Source organism: Clarias gariepinus, chromosome 4, assembly GCF_024256425.1.
Source record: "Clarias gariepinus isolate MV-2021 ecotype Netherlands chromosome 4, CGAR_prim_01v2, whole genome shotgun sequence".
In the NCBI taxonomy this organism is placed as follows: Eukaryota; Metazoa; Chordata; class Actinopteri; order Siluriformes; family Clariidae; genus Clarias; species Clarias gariepinus.
In genome coordinates this window covers 5706878-5733316 of record NC_071103.1, presented here as the reverse complement: position 1 = coordinate 5733316, position 26439 = coordinate 5706878, and the positions used below count along the sequence as shown (strand labels likewise).

The 26439-nt window shown below is 37.6% G+C and overlaps 1 protein-coding gene across 1 annotated transcript; it reads right to left on the bottom strand.

Annotated features, from left to right (window-relative positions):
• Nucleotides 1–12241: 12241 nt before the first annotated feature.
• On the bottom strand, nt 12242–15190 carry si:cabz01093077.1 (C-C chemokine receptor type 4). The gene is made up of 2 exons (XM_053494890.1): nt 14926–15190; nt 12242–14136 (listed from the first exon to the last, which is right to left on the bottom strand). Exons 1-2 carry the CDS (start codon nt 14949–14951, stop codon nt 13101–13103), a joined length of 1062 nt encoding a protein of 353 aa, XP_053350865.1. The 5' UTR covers nt 14952–15190; the 3' UTR covers nt 12242–13100.
• Between the last annotated feature and the right edge of the window lie 11249 nt (nt 15191–26439).

Genomic DNA, 26439 nt, shown 5'->3' with positions numbered 1-26439 from the left:
CTCTGCATCCTCTCTCAGAGCTGATTCTTGATGCAGACCCACCTCCACCTTGAACTCTTTTGTCACACCTACAGCACATCTCATCACGCTCTTACAGCTCTCATACATGTCCAGCACCACTCTAACATACTTCTCTTCCACTCCAGACTTCCTCATACAACACCACAGCTCCTCTCTCAGCACCCTGTCGTACGCTTTCTCTAGATCTACAAAGACACAATACAACTCTTTACCTTCTCTGTACTTCTCCATCAGCATCCTCAAAGCAAATATTGCATCTGATGTACTCTTTCTAGACATGAAACCATATTGCTGCTCACAAATGCTCGCCTCTGCCCTTAACCTAGCTTCCACTACTCTTTCCCACAGCTTCATTGTATGGCTCATTAACTTTATGCCTCTGTAATTGCCACAGCTCTGCACATCTCCCTTGTTCTTAAAAATCGGCACCTATACATTTCTCCTCCATTCTTCTGAAATCCTCTCTCTCTCCAAGATCTTGTTAAACAAACTAGTCAGAAACTTTACTGCCACCTCTCCCAAGCACTTCCATACCTCCACAGGTATGTCATCAGGACCAACAGCCTTTCCATTCTTCATCCTCTTCAACGCCCTTCTCACCTGACTTTATTATACACAATATTTGCTACTTCCTGCTCCACAACAGTCACTAAACTGCTAAAACACAGTTTGTTTGTTTTTGCCAAACATGGCACTGGCCATTAAGGCCAGACAACTCCACTTTAGTCTCATTTGTAAGACATTATTCTGGAAGCCCTGTGTGTTGTTCAGGTGCAGTTTTGTGAGCTGTGCTTCCATGTTCTTTTTAGACAAAAGAGCAACCCTTTCAAACAAACCATTTTTGTTCAGCGTTCTTCTAACTGTGCTGTCACAGATATTTAACATGCTTCGTGAGGCCTGTAGTGTCTGAGATGTAGCTCTAGTGTATTTCTCTGAGGATTGCTTGGTCCGACCTTAGGTTTAATTCTAGCACATCTACATCTACAGACTGGCAACTGTCTTAAATGCATTTCACTTGTGAATTTTTTTATTTTTGTACCTTTACAGATTAACGTGCAAATTGCTTTGCTAAGACCACTGCTTATGTCTAACCCTCTCGGCATTGTGTTAACACACCTGAACTGCTTAAACGTCTGCTTTTTTAGAGGTCTGCACATCTGCTCATGATTAGTCAATGAAGGGGTGATGATTAGCAGCACTTGGCTAATGGGGGTATTTTGTATTTGAGTTTTTTGGCATCTTTTTTGTTAAATAAATGAGGCATAGAGAAAAAATGTTATCTGTGGTTATATTTTCCAATACTAAGACCCACTATAATCAGGTTAGAAACACATCACATTAAAAAAGAGACATTAAGTTTTATACCTGACTGTAGGACCACATGGATTTGCTGCTCACGCATATCAGTGAGTCTTGCTTTCCTATCACTGTTTGACCGAGTGTTCTTTTTTGGACCACTTTTGGTACAAACTAACACCTTCAATAGCTAGTTCATTTGGCCCACCCATTAGATATGCTGGTAAACACCCTAAAGTTTTAACCTAAAACTTTAACCTTTTTTTTTTTAAATGAGTTGCTTGTTTTGGTAAGTTAATTCTGTTGACTAAATTTATTTAGAATTGAGTGACTGGCTTGTTCATTCATTTTCTATGCTACTTATTTTGTGTAGCGTTGTCAGGGGCCAATACAGGGGACACCCTAGTCTAATAAAGTAAAAAATACACTTTAGTGTATTACAAATATTTTCAGATCTTATTAAAAAAATGATAACATATAAAAAAAATTTCCTATAACTAAGATGAGACGATAACGAGGCATCATGGATATCAATGAACATTGACGAAATTTGTGTGCAACATTGTTGACGAGAAAAGATGAGACTAATTTGTGGTTTAAAAAATAAAAACTAATACTGTCTTTAGTTTGGTCAACATTTAATTTTTGTCACAATCCTCTGTGATACAGTGTTGATTTATTATGCCATGAGCTGCAGTGTTTCTCGCATCACGGCATTAACAGAAGTAGGTTGCTTGCGCAGCGATGGGATGTTACAAGCTCAGTTAGCTTTAACTCTTCGTTATATATCGAGTAATACACAGCAGTATTACTCGGGCTGATATTTAGGGCTATTTTCTTTATATTGAATCAGTAAAAAAAGCCAAGGTGTAGTAATATCAGAGGGGAAACAGTGTGGGCACACAATTGTTTTTACAGCAGTTTTATCCTCTTTGTAGAAATTTTTTACTTAATTATGTTGCGAGGGTGTAACAATGCAGGTCTCACGAGGGGCATAACCACGCATAAATACATTGAACAGGCAGAGGCACAGCCTTTTATACATGCGGGTGCCAGGCAATGCTGCCGCAAAGCAATCAGCCTGAATACGCTGCACATGGCGGCATGTATATTTAAGGGTCTTAATACCACCGCACTTGGTGCGATCGTTACGTACTGTAGCACCGGTAAAGTATCAGGGCCAAAGACAAATATAAACAAAAGAGAAGAAAAAAAACAAAGTGCACAGAAAAGCCCAAGAGGATGTAGTTTTTTATTTTTAGTTTCCAGAGTCCTGTCCGGTTACGCATAGACGTTTAATAACCCCACGCTATCTCCAAATGGGAAGGTCTTCCCATGCGTATTATAAGCACACTCACAACCTCCTGTTTCATTGACCCCCTCTGAAGCCCTGCATTAGGGCTCTTATAAATAATATTACATCTCGCGGTGGGACTCTCCATACCACACCACATAACAGAGGTATTTTATTTAATTTTATAGATAAACCGTTGCCAAACACATTAAGCTAATAGGTTAGCAAATGATTGTGACTCATATGAGCTAGCCCTACAACTGTGCATGTGTGTAAATTCATAATTATAAATATATATATATATATATAAAGTTTCAAAATCGGTCCAAAATATTGTCTATACTGCTCCTTTTGTATTGTAGTTAAAAAAATATGGACATGCAGCAGTTGTTGTGATGCTTAAAACAAATATAATTAGCTGAAATGTTAGGATAATTATTTTGTTAAAAAAACAAACATTAAAATGATGTTGGCTAGACTAGATTGACTGTAGGGTTAATTAATAATAATCTTACTGCTGAAATTGTATGTTTTCATTGATAAAAACTACATTATAATACTTAGTTTCCTTTGACTAAAACTAGACTAAAATGTCCAGACATTAAGTCGACTAAAACTTGACTAAACAAAAATAGAAATAGACTAAATATGATAAAAACTAACAGGGACATTTATCCCGGTACTAAGACTAAAATTTAAAATAGCTAACAAAATGAACACTATACTGTACCTGTATATTTTTGTTTGTTCAGACAACAGTTTAAATTTTTGTTTGTGTTTGTGAGACGTTTTTGACGTTTTGTTAAACACAGACTATGGTACTGTTTACCTTGTGCAAAATAAATCTGTTGAACTTAAAATAAAATATGCCTCATAACTGATGTAATGTGTTTGAAAAACATGTTATAGTGTAGAAAATGCATTCAGTATTTGTAAAAGTTTCTAAACTCGTTTATTGTTCTGGTAACGCATTTGTACACTATTATAGAAGACTGTGTGCACCATATTATATAATTAAGTATATTTTGATTAACCACAAAGTGTACTTTTTTAGTATTTGTAATTGGACAGAAGTATAACAGCATGCTACTGCTACAATAAAAATATGTTCATAGTATATTATGTATTTTTAAAACAGTGAAAATTCCTGTAATGTACTTATAATACGTTAAATATATACTTTCATTTTATTAATTACTGTCAGGTATGTGCATTAGTACACATCCAGCCATATACTTTAAGTGTACTAAGTATGCTTAGTTGTTCCACTTTAGCACACAAACATATACTTAATACATTTAAAATTGTGCTTTTGTGCAATTAAATTACAATCTAAATGCATAGTACAAAATTAACTGTTCCAAAATGGCAAACTTTAAGTAAACTAGTCATTAGTCTGGCTGCAAGTACACTTGCATGCTTTGGCATGCTAGGATTTAATATCCTTACAGTACCATATGTTTTTTTGACTTGCGAAAAGCAGCCACACACGTTCAATCACACACTAGGGGCAACTTTGAAACATCAATCATCCTACCACGTACGCTTTTCGACTGTGGGAGGAAACCGGAGTACCCAGAGGAAACCCCCAAAGCATGGGGAGAACATGAATCTCCACACACAGAGACCGGAGGCGAGAATTAAACCCTCAAGCTTAGATGCAAAAGGCAATAATGCTAACCACCAAGCCACCATACCGCCACACGCTGCTGTAGAATGAAATGTATAGTCAGTTTGTTCTGTTACTAGAGGGGATTAAGGATACATAATAACAAATAAATAAACAGGGTTTGGAAACATTGCATACAAAAAAGGAAATGCAAAACTGACAAACATAATTAAGTTAATTTAAGTTAATTAATTAAGTCATCCAGTTAAGGAAGATGTAAAAAGCATGTAATTATTTTATATTTACATGAGGCAAGGGTCTGTGCAAATTTAGGTCATGTGCAAATTAGTTGTTTTCAGGTACTGTAAAGTGCTGCATTTATTCAGTGCATCAGAATGTAAAAGGAAGACAGGGGTGGAAGTGGTTGAGGTGTGGTTGTTGTTTATAAGTCTGAAAGCCAGAAGAGTCTGGATGTTCTAAAGAATTAAGGAACAAAAAATTCTTGAGCCTATTGTAGAAAAAATGTAAACTTTATCGCTAGTATAAAAAGTGTGTGTGCCATGAGGTTAGCTCTACCTTATTTGCAACACCAGATCTGCTGATGTTACACAATTCCTTCAAGATAAGAACTCTTTCAAAATTTGTCTTATGAATCAGATTTCCTGCCACAATGATGCTGGTGTAGAATATCTTCATCTCCTAAGAATTTTCTCAATATATTTTTTACAATGTTTTCCAACTTTTTAGAAAGAGTTTAGAATCTTTTTCTTGACTTTAATTAACATCAACTCGATTAATTTACATGCCATTTTAAATGTTAGAAATTTCAAAGTCCCATTTAAAGTCTTATTTGTTACAGCATGAATTTGAGTGCTTGATTGTTATCAAAACCTGTGATTGGTCCGTGAGGATGCAGATAGTGAGGCTGATAAAATTCTGTTTAGAATGAGAGCACCGCCTCTGCCTTCTCAGAACTGTATACAAATCATGTCTCTGATAAAAATCAGAAGCTTGCTCACAGCAAGGAAGTGGGCTGTTAATCTATAGCTCTAGATTCAAAACTAGTTTATTTTTCATTTTAAAATGTGGGCTCACAACGCTGCTTCCTGCACTGGCTTCTTAACTTGTGCGTAACTGCCTGTGATGAGAGTTTCCAATTAACATTATTAAAAAATGCTATAAGTCAAAGATTGCCAAACAAAGTAATAAAACCTATATAAAAAATATGAAAAATATTTGCAAATAAAATAGACACAGAAAGTATAGACTATAACAATCAGGTTGTTGAGCAAGTCAAGGGTGATGGGGTGGCCCCAGGGTCAACTGTCCTAAGGTGACAATAGGAAAAAAAAAAAACTTTAGAGAAATCTAGTCTAAGACCATCTTCATTGCCATCAAGTAGAACCATCCTCAGTTACCACATGTATCCCATGCAGACCTGACCTCATATAATGCAATACCCTTCTCTGGCTTCTTGCTCAGCTTTGTCATTCTCTGGTGGACGTGGCTCGTCAATTGCTCATTTACACAGACACTGAAATAGCTCATTTGGAGGAGGAGCAAAGTAAATGGAGAATAAATTATTTAAAAAAATACTTTTATTTAGGGGTGTTTTAGCTGGATAATTAGTACCCACACTTTGGGTGACCTCTCAGACTTGTGTTTACTTTCAAGAAACCTTTAACGGGACCTTTAACATACCTAAAGGCAGGTTTTCTCAGTCATCATCGAGTTCACAATTGTTTAAACAGGTGTGTTTACTAATGCTACATTGTTTGGAATTACTTTAAGACTGTTAACATTGTCAGCTAGCATATTAACTAAGTTGCTAAAAATGCTGTAGCCTCTTGCAGCTGGGGGCCAAGAGAGAGCTGATTGGCTGAACTCTCTCAACTGAGTGGGATAAAAGGCACTTAGTTCTCTCACATCAATCACTGACCTACAGCCAATCATGTGTGTCTGAGAGTTCACACAAGTAAAATGAGCAGATAGCGCTGTCCTCCAAGTGTTTTACGCTGCCCCAACAATGTTTGAACGAGCAGTTCAAAAAGATGCGTTCATGGTGCAGAGGAAACACATGATAGTTTTCGGCCCTTCCTGACTAGTAGTAGCCATAATTCCCACCCTAGTGACCGATGGTTTAAAGGTTAAAGCTAAAAATAAGGTGATAAGCTTTAGTGTAAACAGTGATATCAATTCAGGTTATAGCCCATGTACATATCTGTCTGTCTTTCTGTTTGGCAGAACTTATTAATATAAAGAAATAGAATTTGTAAGAATTAATATCTTGCACCTTGTTCATGCTAAGTTGTATTTTTATTTTGTCGGTAGCCAAATGCACTCCTTTCAGTAATTCCTTTCGGAAATTACTCACTCATACCACTTCAGCTGGTATACCTATAAGACCTCCCATTCTGAAGAGGTCCTGACGCAGTCATCTAGTTAGTTCATTTGGCCCACCCATTAGGCTTACTTATTTTTCTTGCTTTCACCTGCTTACAGCTTTGATAAGTAAATGTGGACTTCTCGCTTTGTGTTTTCCACCTCCTTGTAACAAGATAATCTATGTCACTTACTTTATTTGTCAGTAAAGTTAATTTTTAATGTAGCAACTAAAATATACTGGTAAACCACCTTTAGAATTTTTATGCGTTTCTTATTTTCTTATTTAATTCTGTTGATTGAGTTTATTTAGAAATGGATGACTGTTTTGTTAATTGATTTTTTATACCACATATTCTGTGTAGGGTTGTCAGGGTCCTGGAGAGAACACAAGTCACAATACAGGGGACACCCTAGATAAGGTGCAGGACACAAGCAGACACACACTTTTAAAGGTCACCCTAGGGGCAATTTCAAAACATCCATCATCCTACAACGTGCGTCCTTTGACTGTGGGTGGAAAATGGAGTACCCAGAGGAAACCCCCAAAGCATGGGCAGAACATAAACCTCCACACGCAGAGACCGGAGGCACAATTTAAACCCCCAACTAAAGGAGCGGATAGCTGCTGTTATCCGAGTGTGTTATGCCACCCCTAACAGTGCGTGAACGAACAGTTCGAAAAAATTTGGTCAGCTGGTGTCTTATGGTTTGTAGGAAACACCTGATAGTCTTTGCCCTAACCTGACTGGTAGTAGTAGTAGCCTTATTTCCACCCTAGTGACTGGTGGCAATTGGATATTACAGACCGATTTCAGACCGATTTCAAACCTTCCATTCATATTAAAAATATTAGAAAAAGTAGTATCAGCTCAAATATGCACATTCTTGCAGGAAAACAACATCCTAGAAGAATTTCAGTCAGGTTTCAGGCCCCATCATAGTACAGAAACTGCACTAGTTAAGATTGCGAACGACTTGTTTTTAGCTTCAGACCAAGGCTGCATCTCAATACTAGTCTTACTTGATCTTAGTGCTGCATTCGACACCATAGATCATAATATTCTAATAGATCGCCTACAAAATAATATAGGTATTCAGGGGCAGGCATTAAAATGGTTTAGATCTTACCTGTCTGATCAATACCATTTTGTAGATCTAAATAGAGTACCGTCTGATGTAATGCCAGTGAAATATGGGGTCCCGCAAGGGTTAGTTTTAGGACCTCTGCTGTTCTCAATATACATGCTTCCCTTGGGAAACATCATTAGAAGGCATGGGATTAGTTTCTATTGTTATGCTGATGATACCCAATTGTACATCTCAACAAAACCAGATGAAGTACCCAAGTTGTCTAGATTAACCGAGTGTGTCCAGGACATAAAAGATTGGATGACCAATAACTTTCTTTTACTAAATTCAGATAAGACAGAGATATTACCCATCGGCCCAAAAAACAGCACACAACAGCTTTCACAATTCAGCCTGCGTTTAGAAGGATGTATTGTTACTACCAGCTCAACAGTAAAAAACCTGGGCGTAATATTAGACCCTAACTTGTCTTTTGAAAATCATATTTCCAATATCACAAAAACAGCCTTTTTCCATCTTAGAAATATTGCCAAACGTAGGAGTATCCTATCCGTATCTGATGCAGAAAAGCTAGTTCCTGCATTCATGACCTCCAGACTGACTATTGTAATGCATTACTAGGTGGTTGTCCTGCATCCTCAATTACCAAGCTAGAGTTAGTCCAAAATGCAGCCGCCAGGGTTCTCACTAGATCCAGAAAATATGATCATATAACACCTATATTATCATCCCTGCACTGGCTACCTGTTCAATTTAGAATTATTTACAAAATAGTACTACTTACATACAAGGCTTTAAATGGTTTAGCTCCCACATACCTAACCAGTCTTTTGATACGCTATAATCCACCACGTCCCTTAAGATCACAAAACTCCGGACTTCTGGTAATTCCCAGAATTTTAAAATCTACAAAAGGTGGCAGGGCATTTTCATATTTGGCTCCAAAACTTTGGAGTAGCCTTCCAGACAGTGTTCGGGGAGCAGACAGGGTTTCCCAATTTAAAAGTAGACTCAAGACACATCTCTTTAATCTGGCATACGCGTAACTCATCCCATAACCTCATACTCCAGTACACCTATCCTGAATGGCAACTACGCTAATTCTCTCCATCTTTTCTGTATTTTTTTACCCATCCCGAGGCATCTGGAGATTGTGGCAGCTTTAGTAGACAAAGGCCAACCCTGCAAGGTTTCTAAGGCATCCAGAGAAGGACCAGCTCCAGCTGGATTCTGCTTTATGATGGCTGGAGCTACACATCCTGCTCCTGTGCTTCCAGTGATCCAGACCCCATCTGCCCTCTGCACCTACTGACTCCCTGTGCTGAACTGGAGTTCATGTTAATCTACACAACTTCTGTTATATTGAACTTTCACCTGCACAACACACATGATGTTATTTCTATCTTTTATCACCCAGATGAGGATGGGTTCCCTGATTGAGTCTGGTTCCTCTCAAGGTTTCTTCCTATTGCCATCTCAGGGAGTTTTTCCTTGCCACTGTCGCCGTCACCCTTGGATGGCTCATCAGAGACATTTTATTCATCATTCATTCATCTCATTATTATCTAGACATATTTTTCTCACACACACACACTTCCAAATATTTTCTTTTCTTTTCTAAAAAGAAAAAAACAATTCTTTAATTTTTTGTGAAGCTGCTTTGAGACAATGACCATTGTTAAAAGCGCTATATAAATAAAATTGAATTGAATATTACTTAATTAGCTAAAAAATCAGGGGGAAAATATTTTGCTAGGTTGCATAGCTGGCAGTTGTATGTTGTGTCTTGGTTTATTTATTAATATAAAGAAATAAAATGTGTAAGGATTAGTATCTTGCACCTTGTTTAGGCTAGTACTTCTTTCGTTGTTAGCCAAATACACCCTGTTCGGTAATTGGAGAGTAAATTACAAATGTTTCATTCTCCAATTACCGAATGGTAATCATTAGCCAATGATAGCTAGATACTCTGTAAGGCCAAAGATATGTGAAAACTTCACCATCACACTTACATGTAAGTTGGAAGCACATCCAAGAAATGCCGTAGAACTTATTGGCTGATATACCACATGGATCACGCTATCGTACAAGGTTCTACCTGTATGGTAATATGGATGTACCAGTGCACTGACAAAAGTATTTAAACTTTTTAATACAAAGTAATCAAATTTTTTAAGGATTAGTATCTTGTGCTTTGTTTACGCTAAGGTTTAGAGAAAACATAAAGATATCATTGAAAGAGCAAGTTCTGACCAATGACAAAATATTTATTGTATATTTTAATAGTGATTATGAAGGGAGCAATCTGTGCCAGGAGAGCATTATGGTGCATAACACTGGTTTCTTAATTTTACCTCGGGAATGCTGTGGATACTGTATGTTTGCTCTAACAAACCGTGTTTTATCTCACAGTGGTGCTTCAAATCACTGCTTTTTTTTTAACACCACAGTTTTGGAACAGTTTGAAAAACAGCAAACTGGTTTTACATTTACATGTAGGCATTTGGCAGGCAGACGGTCTTATCCAGAGTGACTTACATTTTTATCTCATTATACATCTGAGCAATTGAGGGTTAAGGGCCTTGCTTAAGGGCCCAACAGTGGCAACTTGGTGGTTGTGAGGTTTGAACCTGGGATCTTCCGAACCGTAGTCCAATACCTTAACCACTGAGCTACCCCTGGCCCCAAGGGTTTTAAACTTCCCGTAGGGAGAATAAACATACATTAATCTGTCCATTAATTTTTGAATGTTTAGTTTTCATGGTCTACTTGGTGTAGTTTTTGCTGTCTTGTGGTTTCATTTGTGATACTTGGGGATTTTGGCAGCTTGTAGGTACAGTACATTACAATCATTTCTGTGTCTTCCACATACTCTGTCTATAAATGGTAAACTATCGCATTCATTGGCTTTAAGTGATACGAATAGCCATGCCTATTTCAAGAGGAAAATCCCTAAATTATTTTTTAAAAAGCGCTAGATGCTATGACATAATCTGGCACATACTTGCTTTAACTAATTAAGTTCATTTATGGCACAGGTTTACCTTCAGGCAAATTCCTAATTACTACCCAAGATAGTACTTACACAGTAGTCTGGACTCCATAAACAAATTTTGGAATGTACTTTGGGTGTCTGACACTCCCATTATCAATACAAGATCTTGAAGTGTAATTAATGTGCCTTTGAAATAAATGTTGTGGCATTGCTTAAGCTTCTTAGAATATCGCCCTGGCTGAAATAAAAGCAAAAGGCTGTCTAATAAAATATTATGTTTTTTTTGTTTGTTTGTTTGATTTTGGCCAGGCAGTGTATACCTATATTTATTTGAAAACGCATTCACTAAAAAATATTGGATTCAATTTGTATAGCACTTTTAACAATGATCATTGTCTCAAAACAGTTTTACACAAATAAAAGACATTATGGAACTTTGTATGAAATATGAATGTGTATGAACTAAAATGATAAGATTGTCCCTGGTGAGAAAGCTAAGGGTGACGGCAACAGTGGCAAGGAAAAACTCCCTGAAATGGCAACAGGAAGAAACCTTGAGAGGAGGGAACTCATTCTCATTTGGGTGATAACGGACAGCAGGGATTGATCTGCAGTCATACTGTGTGTTAGGAGGCTGGAAGTTCAATATACCAGTTGATGTCTTTAAGTTTAAATAGAGCTTATTTGTTTTTGGAGGCTCAGGTAATTCCAGCCCTGAACTATCGAGCGACTGCAGTACAAATACAGTACATTTACAGAAAATAACGTGAAAATACGGGGAAAACAATGTCTTAAATTTTTAGTTCAAACTAAATTTGGTTTAAATCAAAGCTACTGTCAGGTATCATTTACAGTCATAAAGTCAAGGATGTTAGTAGTTTCTCTATTTAGTGCCTCATTTGCATATTGCAACTCAGTTTTACTTGATGCAGCACTATCCTGTAAGACTAGTAATAATACATCCCACAGAAAAATCTGTCATGCATACCTACAGCTTTTTCAATATGCTATTGTTTTATAAAATCTATAGAAATGTTTGTCTCATTGTGCTCAAAATACCTACTTGAATTTATTCTGCACTTCTGCCTCAGCTCAAAAGGTAAGCAAAAATGTATTTTATGCTAAGTGTTTGCTCTATGAATTATGAATTGGTTTTGTGTATGGCTCTATGTTGGCAGTTCATGGTCATGATCTTCTTTAGGCCCTTTTAAACCCACAATCTATGGCTTTACTTAGTGCAACGCAACTGCGCCATGCAGAAAGGAAATAGGTGAGGAAATCACCTGACGTGTAATATACTGCTGTTACAATGATAGACCATACATGTAGTTATGCACACCACAGCATTTTGACAGATTTAAGTTTCTTCATCTTCAATTGTTACATGCAAGTTGAAGTGGTTTCTTGTAAGAACAATATGTGCAGGAAATCCGGTTCATACAGTTTCATGCTCTACAGTGGATCTTTCCACAAAAAAAAAAAAAAAACGTCTGTGGTTTGATGCCAGGAAAGGTTAAACTGTACATATTTTAACAATATAAACATGATTTAATGTTTCCAATGATGCACATTTGGCCATTTAAATGATTTTCATTATATTATATACATGTACATTTAATACATGATTCATATACTGTATAAACCATCATTCAGATAATATTGGAAGGACTGAACCTTGAGCTTTAAATATAGTACATTTCATTGTTTGTAAAAATGTTATGGCAGCTTGACTTATTGCTTCCTGTTTTAATCTTTAATACGTAATTTAGTAGGTGATATTCATTTAAATAAATATGAAAAAAATCTTTTAAAAAATTGAATTCGGACATAAAAATGGGTCTTAAATAATGGATCTGTGACTGAACGATTGAGAATGGATTTGTGGTTATAGTTTATAGCTGTTTTTTTTTTTTTAACCTTCGTCAAACACAATTGACTTAGCTTAATTTTCTTATGACTTTGATATTATTTATATAGCAAATGTAATATATGAGTATTATATGGAAATGCAGCATTTAGTAATATTGAAAAGTTATGTAATGGCATATGGTGTTTATTCTACAAAGTGTACAGTAGCAATGGATCTAAACTGTGTTCTGGAGCGACTGAGCATGACGTGGGAATACACATTTAATGGGACCATTCCATCTCACAGTGGTTGCACTGGTGGTTGGTGGAAACCAAAAAACCCAGGGAAAAAAACATAAAATGTTAAAGCAGACACAGACAGCAACCAGAGCTCAGGCTTGAACCAGGAACCCTGGAGTTGCAAGGTAGCATTGATACCCTAATATGGAAACTGGTATGGATAAAAGAAGCGTGTATATACAGTTTAACTGACTGTATATTCTGTAGCAGTTAAACAAATACATAAATATTTACAGATATTTTAAACAATGTATACAGTTCTCTTATAAAGGTGTGTTGGATGTTTCATTTTCTGATGTTTTTGAATACATAGATGTCGGTTTGTAAAACTTTGCACAAAGTAGCCATTTTGAAAACTCTCTGGCCAGAAATTTCCTGAATTTTTCTCCAACAAAAGCGTATATCACAGGATTCACACAGCAGTGGGATAATGCAATGGTCTCAGTTACAGTTAGGGCAGTGCTTATATGTTTACTGATCTCACAGTCATCAATGACTTCGTAGTCTTGCAGAGTCTGGAGGAACACGGCTATGTTGTACGGCACCCAGAAAACCACAAAGATGGCGACGATTGCAAAAATTAATTTCATGGCTCGACCTCGCTTCGAGTTCTTTGTCCTTCTAAGCACTAGGAGTATCCTGACGTAGCAGTAGATTGTGACAGGCAGTGACACCAAGACCCCCGCTGTATTTTGGCCAAAATTAAGGAATAGCTTCCACGTCTTGACTGAGCCTTCCCTGTAATCCCACTCACACTGTGTGTTGTTTTCCGAACTTTCAATCATGTTGTGAAAAATGACCCCTGGGAGTGCAGCACAGAAGGATATAGTCCAGATGACAAGACTGGCTGCAATACCATAACGCAAAGTCCGTGCTCCCAAAGATGCTACGGCATGCACAATGGCCAGGTAGCGATCAATGCTCATTAGCGTCACAAAAAATATGCTGCTGTAGAAGCCCAGGTGATAAGTACCAACCATGAGTTTGCATAAAGCATTAGAGTTGGATAAATGTCCCTTTATGTAAAGCGCCCATGATGGCAGTGAAAGCACAGTGATCAGGTCAGAAATTGCCAGGTTCAGCAGGCACACATCTGTCATGGTCTTTATGCGCATGATTTTCAGCAACATCCACAATATCGTGCTGTTCCCCAGAAGTCCAAGAACGAAAACCAGGAAGAAGACAGATGCCATGGCCATTGGTTTTAACACAGGAGTATAAGAGCAAGGTGAAGTGACATCATCATAATAATAATAAATATAAGTTGTGCTAATATTGTACATCTTCGAAGAAGTCATTCTGAAAGAACAGAAATTAGCAGTTATTATTCAGAAAAACTGTAGGAAGGAGAAATGTGGGGGGAGGCTTGATCAAGACATTCATTTGCATATTAAGCGAGAACAGAGATTTTAATGTTACTCATGGAAAAAAAAGTATTTTTCTAAATTTTTGAAATATTGAATTTCCTGGTAATCTTTCGGAAATGTGCAAAATTTCCAACGCTAGTATTTCGTTGTTGCTTTGGAGAATAAATAAACAATTGTTCATTAAAAATAGAAAGCAGTTATACATTATATACATTATATACATTACATACATTTTATTTAAATACCTTATTCATTAGGTTAGGTATACATATTCTTTTTTTTTTTTTTTCTTAGAAAACTAACTTTTACTCTCTCTACCATGAAAATCAGGTCAGTTCGTCCACTAGATATGAAAGATGAACTTCTGTCATTCCGTTCTGTCATTTTTTGGAATGTCTGCATTTATTACATTGAACTAAATTCTTAGCGCTGATTAAACGACACTAATTTCTCCCTAATATTAGAATCGATTGGACCAAGGCCTGAAATATTGCGCTGCACAAATATACAAACTTCTTCCAGCTGTGTTAATCCAACCACAACATATGCTCCTTTTCTAAACCACAGGCCCCTTAAAGAGCCCACCACAATCTTGCTACTCTGCTACAATTTTTTTTATCAGTGTGGTTTGATCTGTAGTTCCTGTATTATGATCATCTCACAACTGACACACACAAAGCTTAGGCCACCATACTGTATACAGATTTAGATTTCAGGTTACCTTTCTGTGCTCCCGGTTTCATCCATAATGGAAAAAAAAAATCTGTTGTTCTCTCTGGTGTTGTTTGGTGTCCTAGGCAAACTTTCAACTGAGACAAGGGCATTTCGTCGTGCTGTTTTTCTTGAACCCTAGCTCGAGCAAATTTCCTGTAAAATGCGGCCTGTATGAGTGTATGCATGAGTGTTTTTTTTCTGTATCTCTCAGAAGTACAGGGGGGGAAGATGAGGTGAGACTTCCTGCCATTTGCAAGTTAGCTTGTCTGGATGCACTGCAGAAATTCCAACAGAAGAGATAAGATGGCGCGTGACTCATTTAATCTAAGCAGCACTTTCTACCTAAAAGTTATTCGAGCTCCCCCACCCACGGCATTACTCTTAAAGAACAATAAAGGACATGGTCAAAACTACCATAGAATTCTTCAATAACTAATGATTGAGCAGTTATTTTCATTTTGACCTTTTAAGCATTTTGACCTTTTTAAACAGTTCTAGATTACAGGAAGCTTTAGTCACTTTTTTTTCATAGAGGCCCCCATGCTTTTTGCAAGCCTAAAAACCTCACTGATATAATTTTGCCAGGAAATTGACCGAATATTCAGATGTTAATGCATTTGCTTCATCAGGGTTTTTTGTTATTATTATGTTAACACTACTGCTGTGCACTAGACATATGACAGCACTGGAAAAAAAACAAAAAACAAGGCTGCTGGGGAAAAAAAAGTGCTTTTTCAATTCAATAATTCAACTGTAGAAACCTCAATATGTTAATATATTGTAATAAAAAAATAGATTTTAATTATTTATTCATTTTAATCTATGTATTAATTGTGCCACATCGACTGTAGAATCTTTAAAACTTACCTGTTGGATTGTAGACAGACAAGACTAAGGATAAAATAGAAACACACTAGTCGTAGTTGCTACGGAATGATAAGGTGAAGACATCTGGTCCGAGTCAGGTGAAAAAAAAAAATCAGCTCCTGTAATGTAGGAACATCATGTATGGGGTGTAGATTACATTAGCAGAGATGTTTGTGTATAAAATAGAACAACTCCATACTTTAACTGTTAAACTGTTTAAAATAAAACCATTGTTACTTTGCTCTCACTTGTGTTTTATAGGGTTTTCATGATTTCCAGGGGAGACACAAGCGCTGGCGCCTTACAGGCTTTTCACTTCATCCTCAATGGCCAATTGGCAATCGAGCATGAGACGACTGGGGATTCACCATATTGCCTCAACACCGGGATTAATTAAAATAACTAAAATTGTGTGGTAGGGATATGTAGTATAGGCTATTGATTGATGTAAGAATTGCACTTTCTCACAGTGACTCGATTTAGACTTGGCTCTATCACATGGGTAAGCGACCTGTGGCGTACCCAAAAGTGCAAGGTGCACAAAAAAGAGAGTGGCTATATTATGGTTTTGACGGTTTACGAAAACCTAGCCCCGCATCGGGGTGCAAGGTGCACAGGTAACAGTCAATGTGACTGAGAGTAAAAGTCAAAGGGACTGAGTTCACTGCGAAATAGTGGCACAGACAAATTGACGAGTAAATTATGGGTAAGAGCAAAATTAAAGAAATATCTTGTGGAGATGTGGTAAAGATAACATCGACAATCATCATGTTTGAAAATGATGGTTCTAAGTCTGTGACAGAAGTAGAAATGTGACATTCTAGAGAGAAAAAATTATTAAATTATTTAAATTAAAATTTAAATAAAATTAAATTATTGTGAACTGAGCTCCCTTTGATATAAGTATGTGTAAAGCACGTGTTAGGGACAGAAAAACATTGCAGAAAGGGACAGGTCAAATCACACAATCCCTTTAGTGTGTTAAGACAGATCCTCATCTGGATGGCTGCCCACCTTGAAGACATCCACAACCTACTGCTCCTGACCACCCTCCACCACCTCAGCTCTGCAGCACACACAGAAACAACAATCCTGATCTCACATGTGTCATCATATCTCAGAGGAATAGAATAAACAGAAGCCGGCAAATCGACACAGCAGTGAGTCTCTGAAGCATGATGAGAAATTAATAATAGGTAAATCATTACTTCTAATAAATAATAGTTAATTAATTACTCCACTCCACTCTGTAAAATGCCCATAGTCGAACTGGCAGAGTCTGATGGAAACCAAACAGCTGTCAGACAGAAGAAGGCTGGAGGACATAATTTTGGAGATGAACTGCTTGTATTTTGCCAGTGATTCAGACCAACTTTCCATCAGCCTAGAGGACTGCTCATGTCTAAACTGGGAGCTGATTTTCACAAAACTCAGGCAATTGGCCATAATCAGGAGTATGTGATGCGGATTACAGTGTTAATTGCAAACTGACAGATGCCTTCCCAGAGAGAATGACATGACAAACATACAGTATCTGCTTGAGGTTGAGGAACCGCGCAGAGAGCAAGAGAATGGGATGAGAGAATAACACAGAAGATGAAGGAGTAGGGGCAGGTGACTGAACTGAGGTGATGCAGCCAGAAGAGTAGTATGAAGTAAAAAGAAGAGTAAAAAAAAAAAAAAAAAATGATCTGTATTCCTACTAACACTTATTGCTCTGATGATTCTTGTGTGACTGATTAAGCAATATTTTATTTTTAAAACATCCACTGTAGGAACATATGTTAAATATGATCTTGAAACATACCAAGAAAATGCCAGTAAAATTGCAGCTGTATGGCAAAAACATAAAATTTTTGGTAGATTCTGTACAGTTTGTTCAGTCATCAAGGCATGTGAATTTTACAATGTAGTGAAACTGAGTGGCAGATTCCTGAACTTGGTGGGCACTTCCGGACTGGCAGCTCGAGAGAACTTTACACAGCCAAGTGTGTCCAAGTATGCATGAAAAAATTATTTAACAAATTTTTTAAATTTTGCTTTCTTATTGTTGCTCAGTGAATAAATGGTAGAAAGATTTGATATGTTACTTTGGTATAAAACGTCTGAGAGTAAAAAGTGATATCGAGCCTGAAGAATTTTGTCTTCTGAAATGTGATTAAATGTGGGTTACAGTAATTTGACATTTTTAGTTCCTAATGCAGTTTCAGTGCTTTTTTTTTAAATAAAGGAAAGCATCACATTTATCTGCAATGGAGTGGTTAAGATACAATGCTAAACTGAAATGTGAAAAAGGAGAAACCTTACTGTGGAACGATGAATAGTTCTAAACTCTGTAACTGTTCTTTCTAAAGAAGGCCAAGAACCACCAATGTGTTTCCCACTGTTAATCAACTTTGTTCCCGTATTTATTACTTTGATCCATAGGAAGTGCTGCATATGTCAAAAGGGGAATGGTTGATAGTATACAGTATGTGTATTGGAATACTAGAGGCTTAACAAACTACTCCTAAAAATTTTGTGAAGAATGGGTCATGTGTGTTATTAATAAAATAGGAAGAGAAATCAAGATGAGTCTGGGTGAGAAATCAGAATGAGTAAATTTAAAAGGGCATGAAGATGTGGTGTTATTGTGCAGGACTCTGTGGTTTCATCTTAAGTTCAGGCCCATTGAAAGTGTTTCTAAAACCACAAGCAGCAGTAAAGATAGCAAAAAGAGTGATGTGGATACATGCCAGCCACCGCAAACATGTTCCAGAACCCGAGAACCTGAGAGAAGACAACACAGAGTAAGCAGTTAAGTGTTAGTGATGGGTCGTTTATGAACGATTGGTTCTTTTTGATAATTCTTTAATGTGACTCAGAAGAATGAGTAGTCCCGTTTATTGTCTACTGGGTGTGCATGCGCAAAGCATCGCAAAACCTCCATAGGTTATGTACAGGAAACAGAACTGAGCAAAATTACCTTTGGGTCTTTTAGTCTGAGTCATTCGTTCTTTTGTCACTTGACTCCCCTAGACACTATGCAGTGCAATAGATTAAAAAAAATGAACGACTCAGACTAGAAAATATGAGAGGTGAGCTGCTCATTCTGTTTATTATCATATGCCTTCAGCTGCATTGTAATATTTTTATTACTGGAACTATAGCCAAAAGTTGTGTATGTAGACCTGTTGGGGGTCTGTTCATTCAAAATGTAACATTTTATTTTGAAAAAATAAAATGAGCTAAATGACTCAAAAAAGATTTGTTAATTTAAATGGACGAGATTCAAAGAACCTAGTTACTAAAATGATTCAAACATCCCATCACTATTAAGTTATAGTAACCTCTTCTGTAAACCCCAACAGACCCTCACCTACACACAAAGTGCATGGGTCTAAAGAACCAACTAGAGTGACATAAACACTGCAGAACCATGACTTTCCAGTCGAATCAATTCCCTGTTTAGAGAAAAAGCAACAATACTTCTGAGGCCACCACTCAAGGAAATTAGGTGTCAAAGTGCACTGCAAGCTTAAAACCATGTTGAAGTGACAATGTCTGATAAATATACCCAAAGAACTGTCTTACTGTTGGTTATAGTTTAATATAGTTTTGAAACGTGTAATGTTAAAATGTTTAAGTTGTCCCAGAATGACAATAAGGAAAACGTGTAACAGAAAAGTCACATATTGTATAATATTGCATATCCAAGATGGCGCCGGTGAGGTCGGCTGCCGTCACGACTGCTCCGACCACCTTTTCTTTGTTTCTGTTTTTTAAGTTAGTTTTAAGACCGGCAAAATCACCACCATTATGTACATTAGGTATGATAGAGACACTCTTGTTTCTATTGATATACAATGTACTCACAATTCAACGTTTTTAACTCCGGATCCGAGCTGGCCGAGTGAGATTCTAAGGAAGGACGCGACGCGAACGAGTACAAAGGACGTTTCCCAGAGTGAAACGAGCGGGCACACCTCTGCCTAGCATCCTGCTCGCCAACGTCCAGTCACTGGAAAACAAACTCGATGACCTCAGGGCCAGGGTAAAGTTCCACAGAGACATTCGGGACTGCAATTTCCTCTGCTTCACTGAGACTTGGCTGAACCTTGAGTTCTTCTCGGTTCACGGCATGGACAAGACACGGGACTCTGGGAAAGTCAAGGGGAAGCGACGTGTGTTTAATGGTGATCAGCAGCTAGTGCAACAGCGCGAACGTTGTTCCTCTTACACGCTCCTGCACACCAAATCTGGAACTACTGTTCATCATGTGTCATCCTTTTTATCTACCTCGGGAGTTTACATCGGTCATAATCAGCCCTGTTTTTATTCCACGGTGAGACCACAAGCAGACACGGACACTGCCTTATGCGAGCTGCATAAGGCACTCACACAGCACTGGGACGCACCGAACTTTTATCAGCATATCACCTGCCCCACCAGGGGTGATAGGACACTGGACCACTGCTACACTACAGTCAAGGACGGGTACAAGGCACAATATTGTCCACCGTTTGGTAAATCCGACCTCGCCGCTATCTTCCTCATGCCAAAATGCAAACAAAGGCTGAAACAGCAAGTTCTGGTTCAGAAGGAGGTTGCGCGCTAGACGGACCAATCAGTGACAGGACGCACTTGATGACATAGAGTGGGACATGTTCCGAAACAGCTCCAATGACGTCAGTGTGTTTATAAAAGCGGTTGTGGGATTCATCAGGAAACTAGCAGATGATACCGTGGAGAAAAAGACTATCAGGACATTTCCCAACTAAAAGCCGTGGGTGGATAAAACCATTCCCGACACTCTGAGATCTCGCACCGCTGCCTACAATGCTGGACCTGTACAAAGCTGCGTCATATAACGTTCGGAAGGCGGTGAAGGAGGTGAAGCAGCGCTACGGGAGGAAACTAGAGTCACAGCTCCAACAGAGTGAACCTAGGAGCCTGTGAGAGGACTAAGGACAATAACGGATTATAAAGCACCAACAACCGGTATGACGAACACGGACGCGACTCTGGGAGATGAGGGAGAGAACTGGTGCCTGAGGAACAATCTTCTCTTGAACATCAACAAAACAAAGGAGCTGATAGTTGACTTTAGTACAAAGCAGGAGAGGAACTACCAGACCCCTGTCATCAACATGAGCCCAGTGGAGAGAGTGGACAGCTTTTGACACCTTAGTGTTCACGTCACGCAGGACCTGTCATGGTCCTGTCAGATCAACACCGTGGTGAAAAAGGCCCGACAGCATCTTTACCACCTCAGACACTTGAAAGACTTCAGACTGCCCTCTAAGGTGCTCAGGAATTTCTACTTCTGTACCATAGAGAGCATCCTGACGGGAAACATCACAACCTGGTTTGGAAACAGCACCATGCCAGGCAGACGAGCTCTACAGAGGGTTGTGCGATTAGCTGAGCGCATCATCTGTACCGAGCTCCCTGACCTGCACTAGATCTACAGCAAGCAGTGCTGGACCAAAGCCAGAAAGATCTTGAAGGACCTCAGCCATCCCAACAATGGACTGTTCTTTCTATTGCGGTCAGGAAAGCAATTCCGCTCCCTGGAGGCCAACACAGAGAGACTGAGAAGGAACTTCTTCCCGCAGGCGATAAGGTCTCTCAATCACACTATCACACAGGAATAATAACAGCTTTTTAAACTCCCAACATTGACTGGACAATTATGGACACATTCATACACACTTGCACTAGATATTTATATTTTCATTTCTGGACCATTGCACAAGACACTTTAATAAGTCACTTTTTATGCATATTTGCACAACCATTGTCAATTTCAAATTTTATATATATATATATATATATATATATATATATATATATATATATATAATGTGTGTGTTAATTCTGATCTCTCGTGTTTCACAATGAATAAATGTTGCAGTTGTGACATTTCAACATACTGATGACTCAGGAAGTCATGACAGTAGTTACTTTAAAACTCTGGGGACCACCACCTCAGCTGGTGAGCCGTGTTACACATAGTTGTGAAATCGTAATGGTATGACTAACGATATATGAAACATCTGTTCAATTCTATGTGAATGTGTAGGGGAAATCGGTCTGTTTATACTGGAAGCACCAACTATTACAGGTATAAACCAACAGTACAAAAATTTGGCTTCTTACATTGTTTAAGTAATTACTGAAATTGGGCAATAAAGTAAAGAAATACCTATGCAGTATGGAACTGCTGCTTCTTGCAAAGGTGTGAATGATGGTTGAGAGGTGTGAGCCAGCTTTGTGCCATTCCTTTTTGTGCTTTGCCTATGAGATTAAGCATTGTGTAGTGTCTGTTAAGGTTGATAAAACTTAAATTCATTTCTTAAAAAAACCTGAAAAGAGGTTAGTAGTTTGTGCTTAACCGGACCACTGGATTCTCTGGAGAAGATTTACAATAGATGTGCAGACCATTTCTTCATTTTGGGATCACCATGAATATGTACTGCAGAGCTGCCTATTAGTTTGCTTTTTGAGGATTAACATGTACCGTTTTCCAGACCTGCTGTCTTTTTTTTCTCATCCATTCATCAACAGATTTGATGGAGTTTTGACTGAGATTCAGTGGTTCTCTGGGTGGCTGAAAAGTGTTGGTTGGTATTTAAAAACACTGTAAAAGGGTATGAGCTAGTGAGAAAATTCTATGGGTAGTCCATCAAGGTCACACTTCAGTTATTCTCTTGTATTCTTATGTATTCCCTTAAGAATTCTCCAATTTTTTTAATGGGTGTTGGATGGATGGATGGATGGATGAATAGTGTTGGGACAAACAGGGCTCCCAAAGACAATCATCAATTGATCACATCCTGGAGTCCCTCTCCCAGCCTGCATGTCACCAACTTTGATAATCTTATCTGATCCGCAAACATAAAGGCGCATCTGTGAAATGTCAAAAGGCATAGGACAGGAAGTTTGCTGGGGTGGGAGCCATGCTAAGACCAGATGCTTCGAAGTAAACCCAAAAATAAGGGTGTAAATCAGTAACCAGCCAACCAACGCCTCACCGAAGGGCTTTCCCGAAAGACGTCATCTCTACAACAGCGCACCAACCAATCAGCAACGCATGATTCCCTTCGCTGGAGGCGAACCACCGGATAAGAATGAAACTTAATTCAAGTAAACAAAAAAACTGCATACCTTGCTGAAATTGGCGCTCAACCAAAAGATTAAACCCAAGGCTCTGCTCGTGTTACTTTTTTTAGTCTAGTAAACAGTACTAAAATAAGTTCCTTAATTTTTACCTTCCAAACTGTTTGCATGAATGTGTGTGCGTGCGTGTGTTTAAGTAGCGTAGTTTCATCTGTTGTAGATTAGTTCAATAAAATTTTTGTTTCTTTATAAAGAACTGTTGTCTTGGTGATGGATTTTGAAGTCTAAACATTTGCCCAGATCTTAAGTTACCTTGCTTATAATTGCTAAATACTAAATTTTGTGTTATCATTGTTGGTCACGTGATGAGCAGAACTGGTAAGATACACTAATCTGTGCTGAATGCTGGATGGGTAGTCGATAAATTTTGATTCAGTTAAATAAATTAACCCGAATCGTTAAAGATTTGATACACCTCTGGCCCAGAGCTAAGCACTGCATATTAATGGTAAAGAATGTGACAGTCATTTGTTGTCATTATTATGTAAACTCTACAATAGAAATATAAGAAAGAAAGATAGATAGATAGATAGATAGATAGATAGATAGATAGATAGATAGATAGATAGATAGATAGAAAAAAAGACAACAAAAAGTGTCCTCATGTTAGTCCTCAAAGAGCAAACTAATCTAAATCTTCTCCTGGGAATTCAGTGGTCCAGTTAAGCACAAACTACTCACCTCTTTCCAGATTTTTTTAAGAAATAAGTTTTATCCACCTTAACAAACACAATGCTTAATCTCATAGGCAAAGCACAAAAAGGAATGGCACAAAGCTGGCTCACACCTCTCAACCATCATTCACACCTTTGCAAGAAGCAGCAGTTCCATACTGCATAGGTATTTCTTTACTTTATTGCATAATTTTGGTAATTACTTAAACAATGTAAGAAGCCAAATGTTTGCACTGTTGGCTTATACCTGTAATTTTTGGTGCTTCCAGTATAAACAGACCGATTTCCCCTACACATTCACATAGAATTGAACAGATGTTTCATATATCATTACTCATACCATTACGATTTCACAACCATGTGTGGCTCCCCACCAGCTGAGGTAGTGGTCCCCAGAGTTTTAAAGTAACCACTGTCATGACTTCCTGAGTCATCAGTATTATAAACACATCTGCGACATTTATTCATTGTGAAACACTGACGAACATTTCCAAACATTATTATTGTGTAATCCCCACAAACTTTGCTTTTGTTTAACATCCATGTTACTGGTCCTGCAGTATGTCTGATTGCTTGTGAACTAATGGACGTAACAAACTACTACTGACATACTGAAAAAAGCAAGAGTCTAGTAAGCAACGCTAAGGATTTGCTATATTTATATCTCTTGCAATATAGTGACATGCTATAAAATTTATTTTTTCTTAATGAATAGTGAAGCTTGAAGCTAAAACTGCAACTGGAATTTTAAGGATTAAGGCCGTGTTAGATAACAATAATTCTCACACAAAATATTGACACAGTTGACAAATATTCGGACACAGTTCTGACATATTCACTTAGGGTGCATTTATTTTGTTGCTAATTATTTAGACAATTAAGTCTGTATATTAAGTTATTGTTAGAGGACAGTAAATGTGTACTGCTATACAAGCTGCAAATTGCCTACTCTAAAGTATATCTAAGTTTAATTTCTATAGTATTGTCCTTTGGGAACATATAATAAAGTGGTTGCTGAAATGTGAGGGAAGTCCCAGTTTGACTTGAACGCCTCATATGTGTGTGCATGGTTCAAGTCAAATAGGGACTTCCCCTCACATTTCAGAAACCACTTTACTATATGTTCCCAAAGGACAATACTATAGACATTAAACTTAGATATACTTTGGAGTAGGCAATTTGCAGCTTGTATAGCAGTACACATTTACTAGGACTAAGTGTTTCCTTAATATATATATATATATATATATATATATATATATATATATATATTTATTTATTTATTTATTATTATATCTTAAGATTTTGAGATGAGAACAGATGTACAGTATAGTGGATGTAGACTTAAGCAGTGAGCACATGTCATTAGCAGGGGCAGCTCTCATGTCACAATAAAGTACAGTCCCAGAGAAACTAAAACTTGTGCAATGGTGTTAAGTTTGGGGTAATGTGTAAAAGAACTGGGTACATTATAGTTCGCAACATCTGTATGTGATCTGATTCACATTTATCACCAATCACTAAAATTTATGAGCTAAGGTCATGCACGCTGTAGGTTTAATCAAGGGAAATGAACTGGTGGTAATCACCTCAAAGTCAAATTTAGGTCCTGCAAATTTCGTACAGTATCCCCTTCTACCTGAGGCTATTGCTAAAATAATTCCAGTGTTTAATTCTTTATTGAAAGCTATTGTCATAGTACACACCAGCACCTCCTTATTGTATAGCAGATCATAAAGTTTTGAAGCAAGCCATATCAAAGCTACAATTCGTATAAACAAAAGTCAAATATTTAGGACAAATTGTTTTAAAGCAAGATAAAACCTTTGATTTAAGTAGTAATCCAAAATAGTTAAAGTTTAAAAACAGAAAATAAATATATCATTGTTGCAGAAAAGTTATTCTCATCTACAGTATGTAATCCTCAAGACCTTAATGAGCTATATAGATCATGGTAAGTGTCTAATGGCCCACAGTGTACTTAGTTGAACTCCCGAAGCAAAAACAATATTTCACTGAACTATAAACTACAGTGGAACCTTGAATTGCAAGCATACTTTGATCTGGAAAGTTGCTTGTGTATCAAAACAATTGTATATCAAAGAGAATTTCTCTCATAAGAAATAATTAAAACTCAGATGATTCGTTCCAAACACAACCCAAAAATATTCACATACAAATAAAACATAATATAAAGTGAAAAATAAAACAAATTACCTGCACTTTACCTTTGAAAAGAATCGTGGCTGTAATGATTGAGACCAGCGAGAGGAGAGGAGGAATGTGTGTGGGGGGGGCCCACACACATACACGCACACACATAAGTTAACTGAAATAGACTCTCACTCAACATAGCGCGCGCACACAGGAAGGGGGGGTGGGGGTCTGCTGTGTAGGATGACCTTTCTCTCCCTTACACACATTATTTTACCCAAAAGAGACTCACCATCACACAAGTGTTATTCGGTAAGCTTGTGAGTAAGAGAAAGTGTTTTTTTTTTTTTGTTTTTTTACTTTATTGCCTAATCATGGTGATTAATTTAATAATACAAGAAGCCAAATCTTTGTACTGTTGTCTTATACCTGTACTTTTTGGTGCTTCCAGTACAAACAGACCGATTTCCCCTACACATTCATATAGAATTGAACAGATTTTTCGTATGTCATAAGTCATACCATTACTATTTCACAACTGTGTGTAACATGGTTCCCCATCAGCTGAGGTAGTGGTCCCCAGAGTTTTAAAGTAACCACTGTCATGACTTCCTCAGTCATCAGTATATGAATACTGCCAAACACTGATGAACATTTGACATTAT

Bases quoted from the DNA above. Each gene is read 5' to 3' on its own strand.
- si:cabz01093077.1 (XM_053494890.1), bottom strand. From the start codon at position 14,951: ATGGATGAAACCGGGAGCACAGAAAG. The intron at 14,137-14,925 runs GTAACCTGAAAT...CTGTTCTTTCAG, and splicing joins GAAACCGGGAGCACAGAAAG to AATGACTTCTTCGAAGATGT.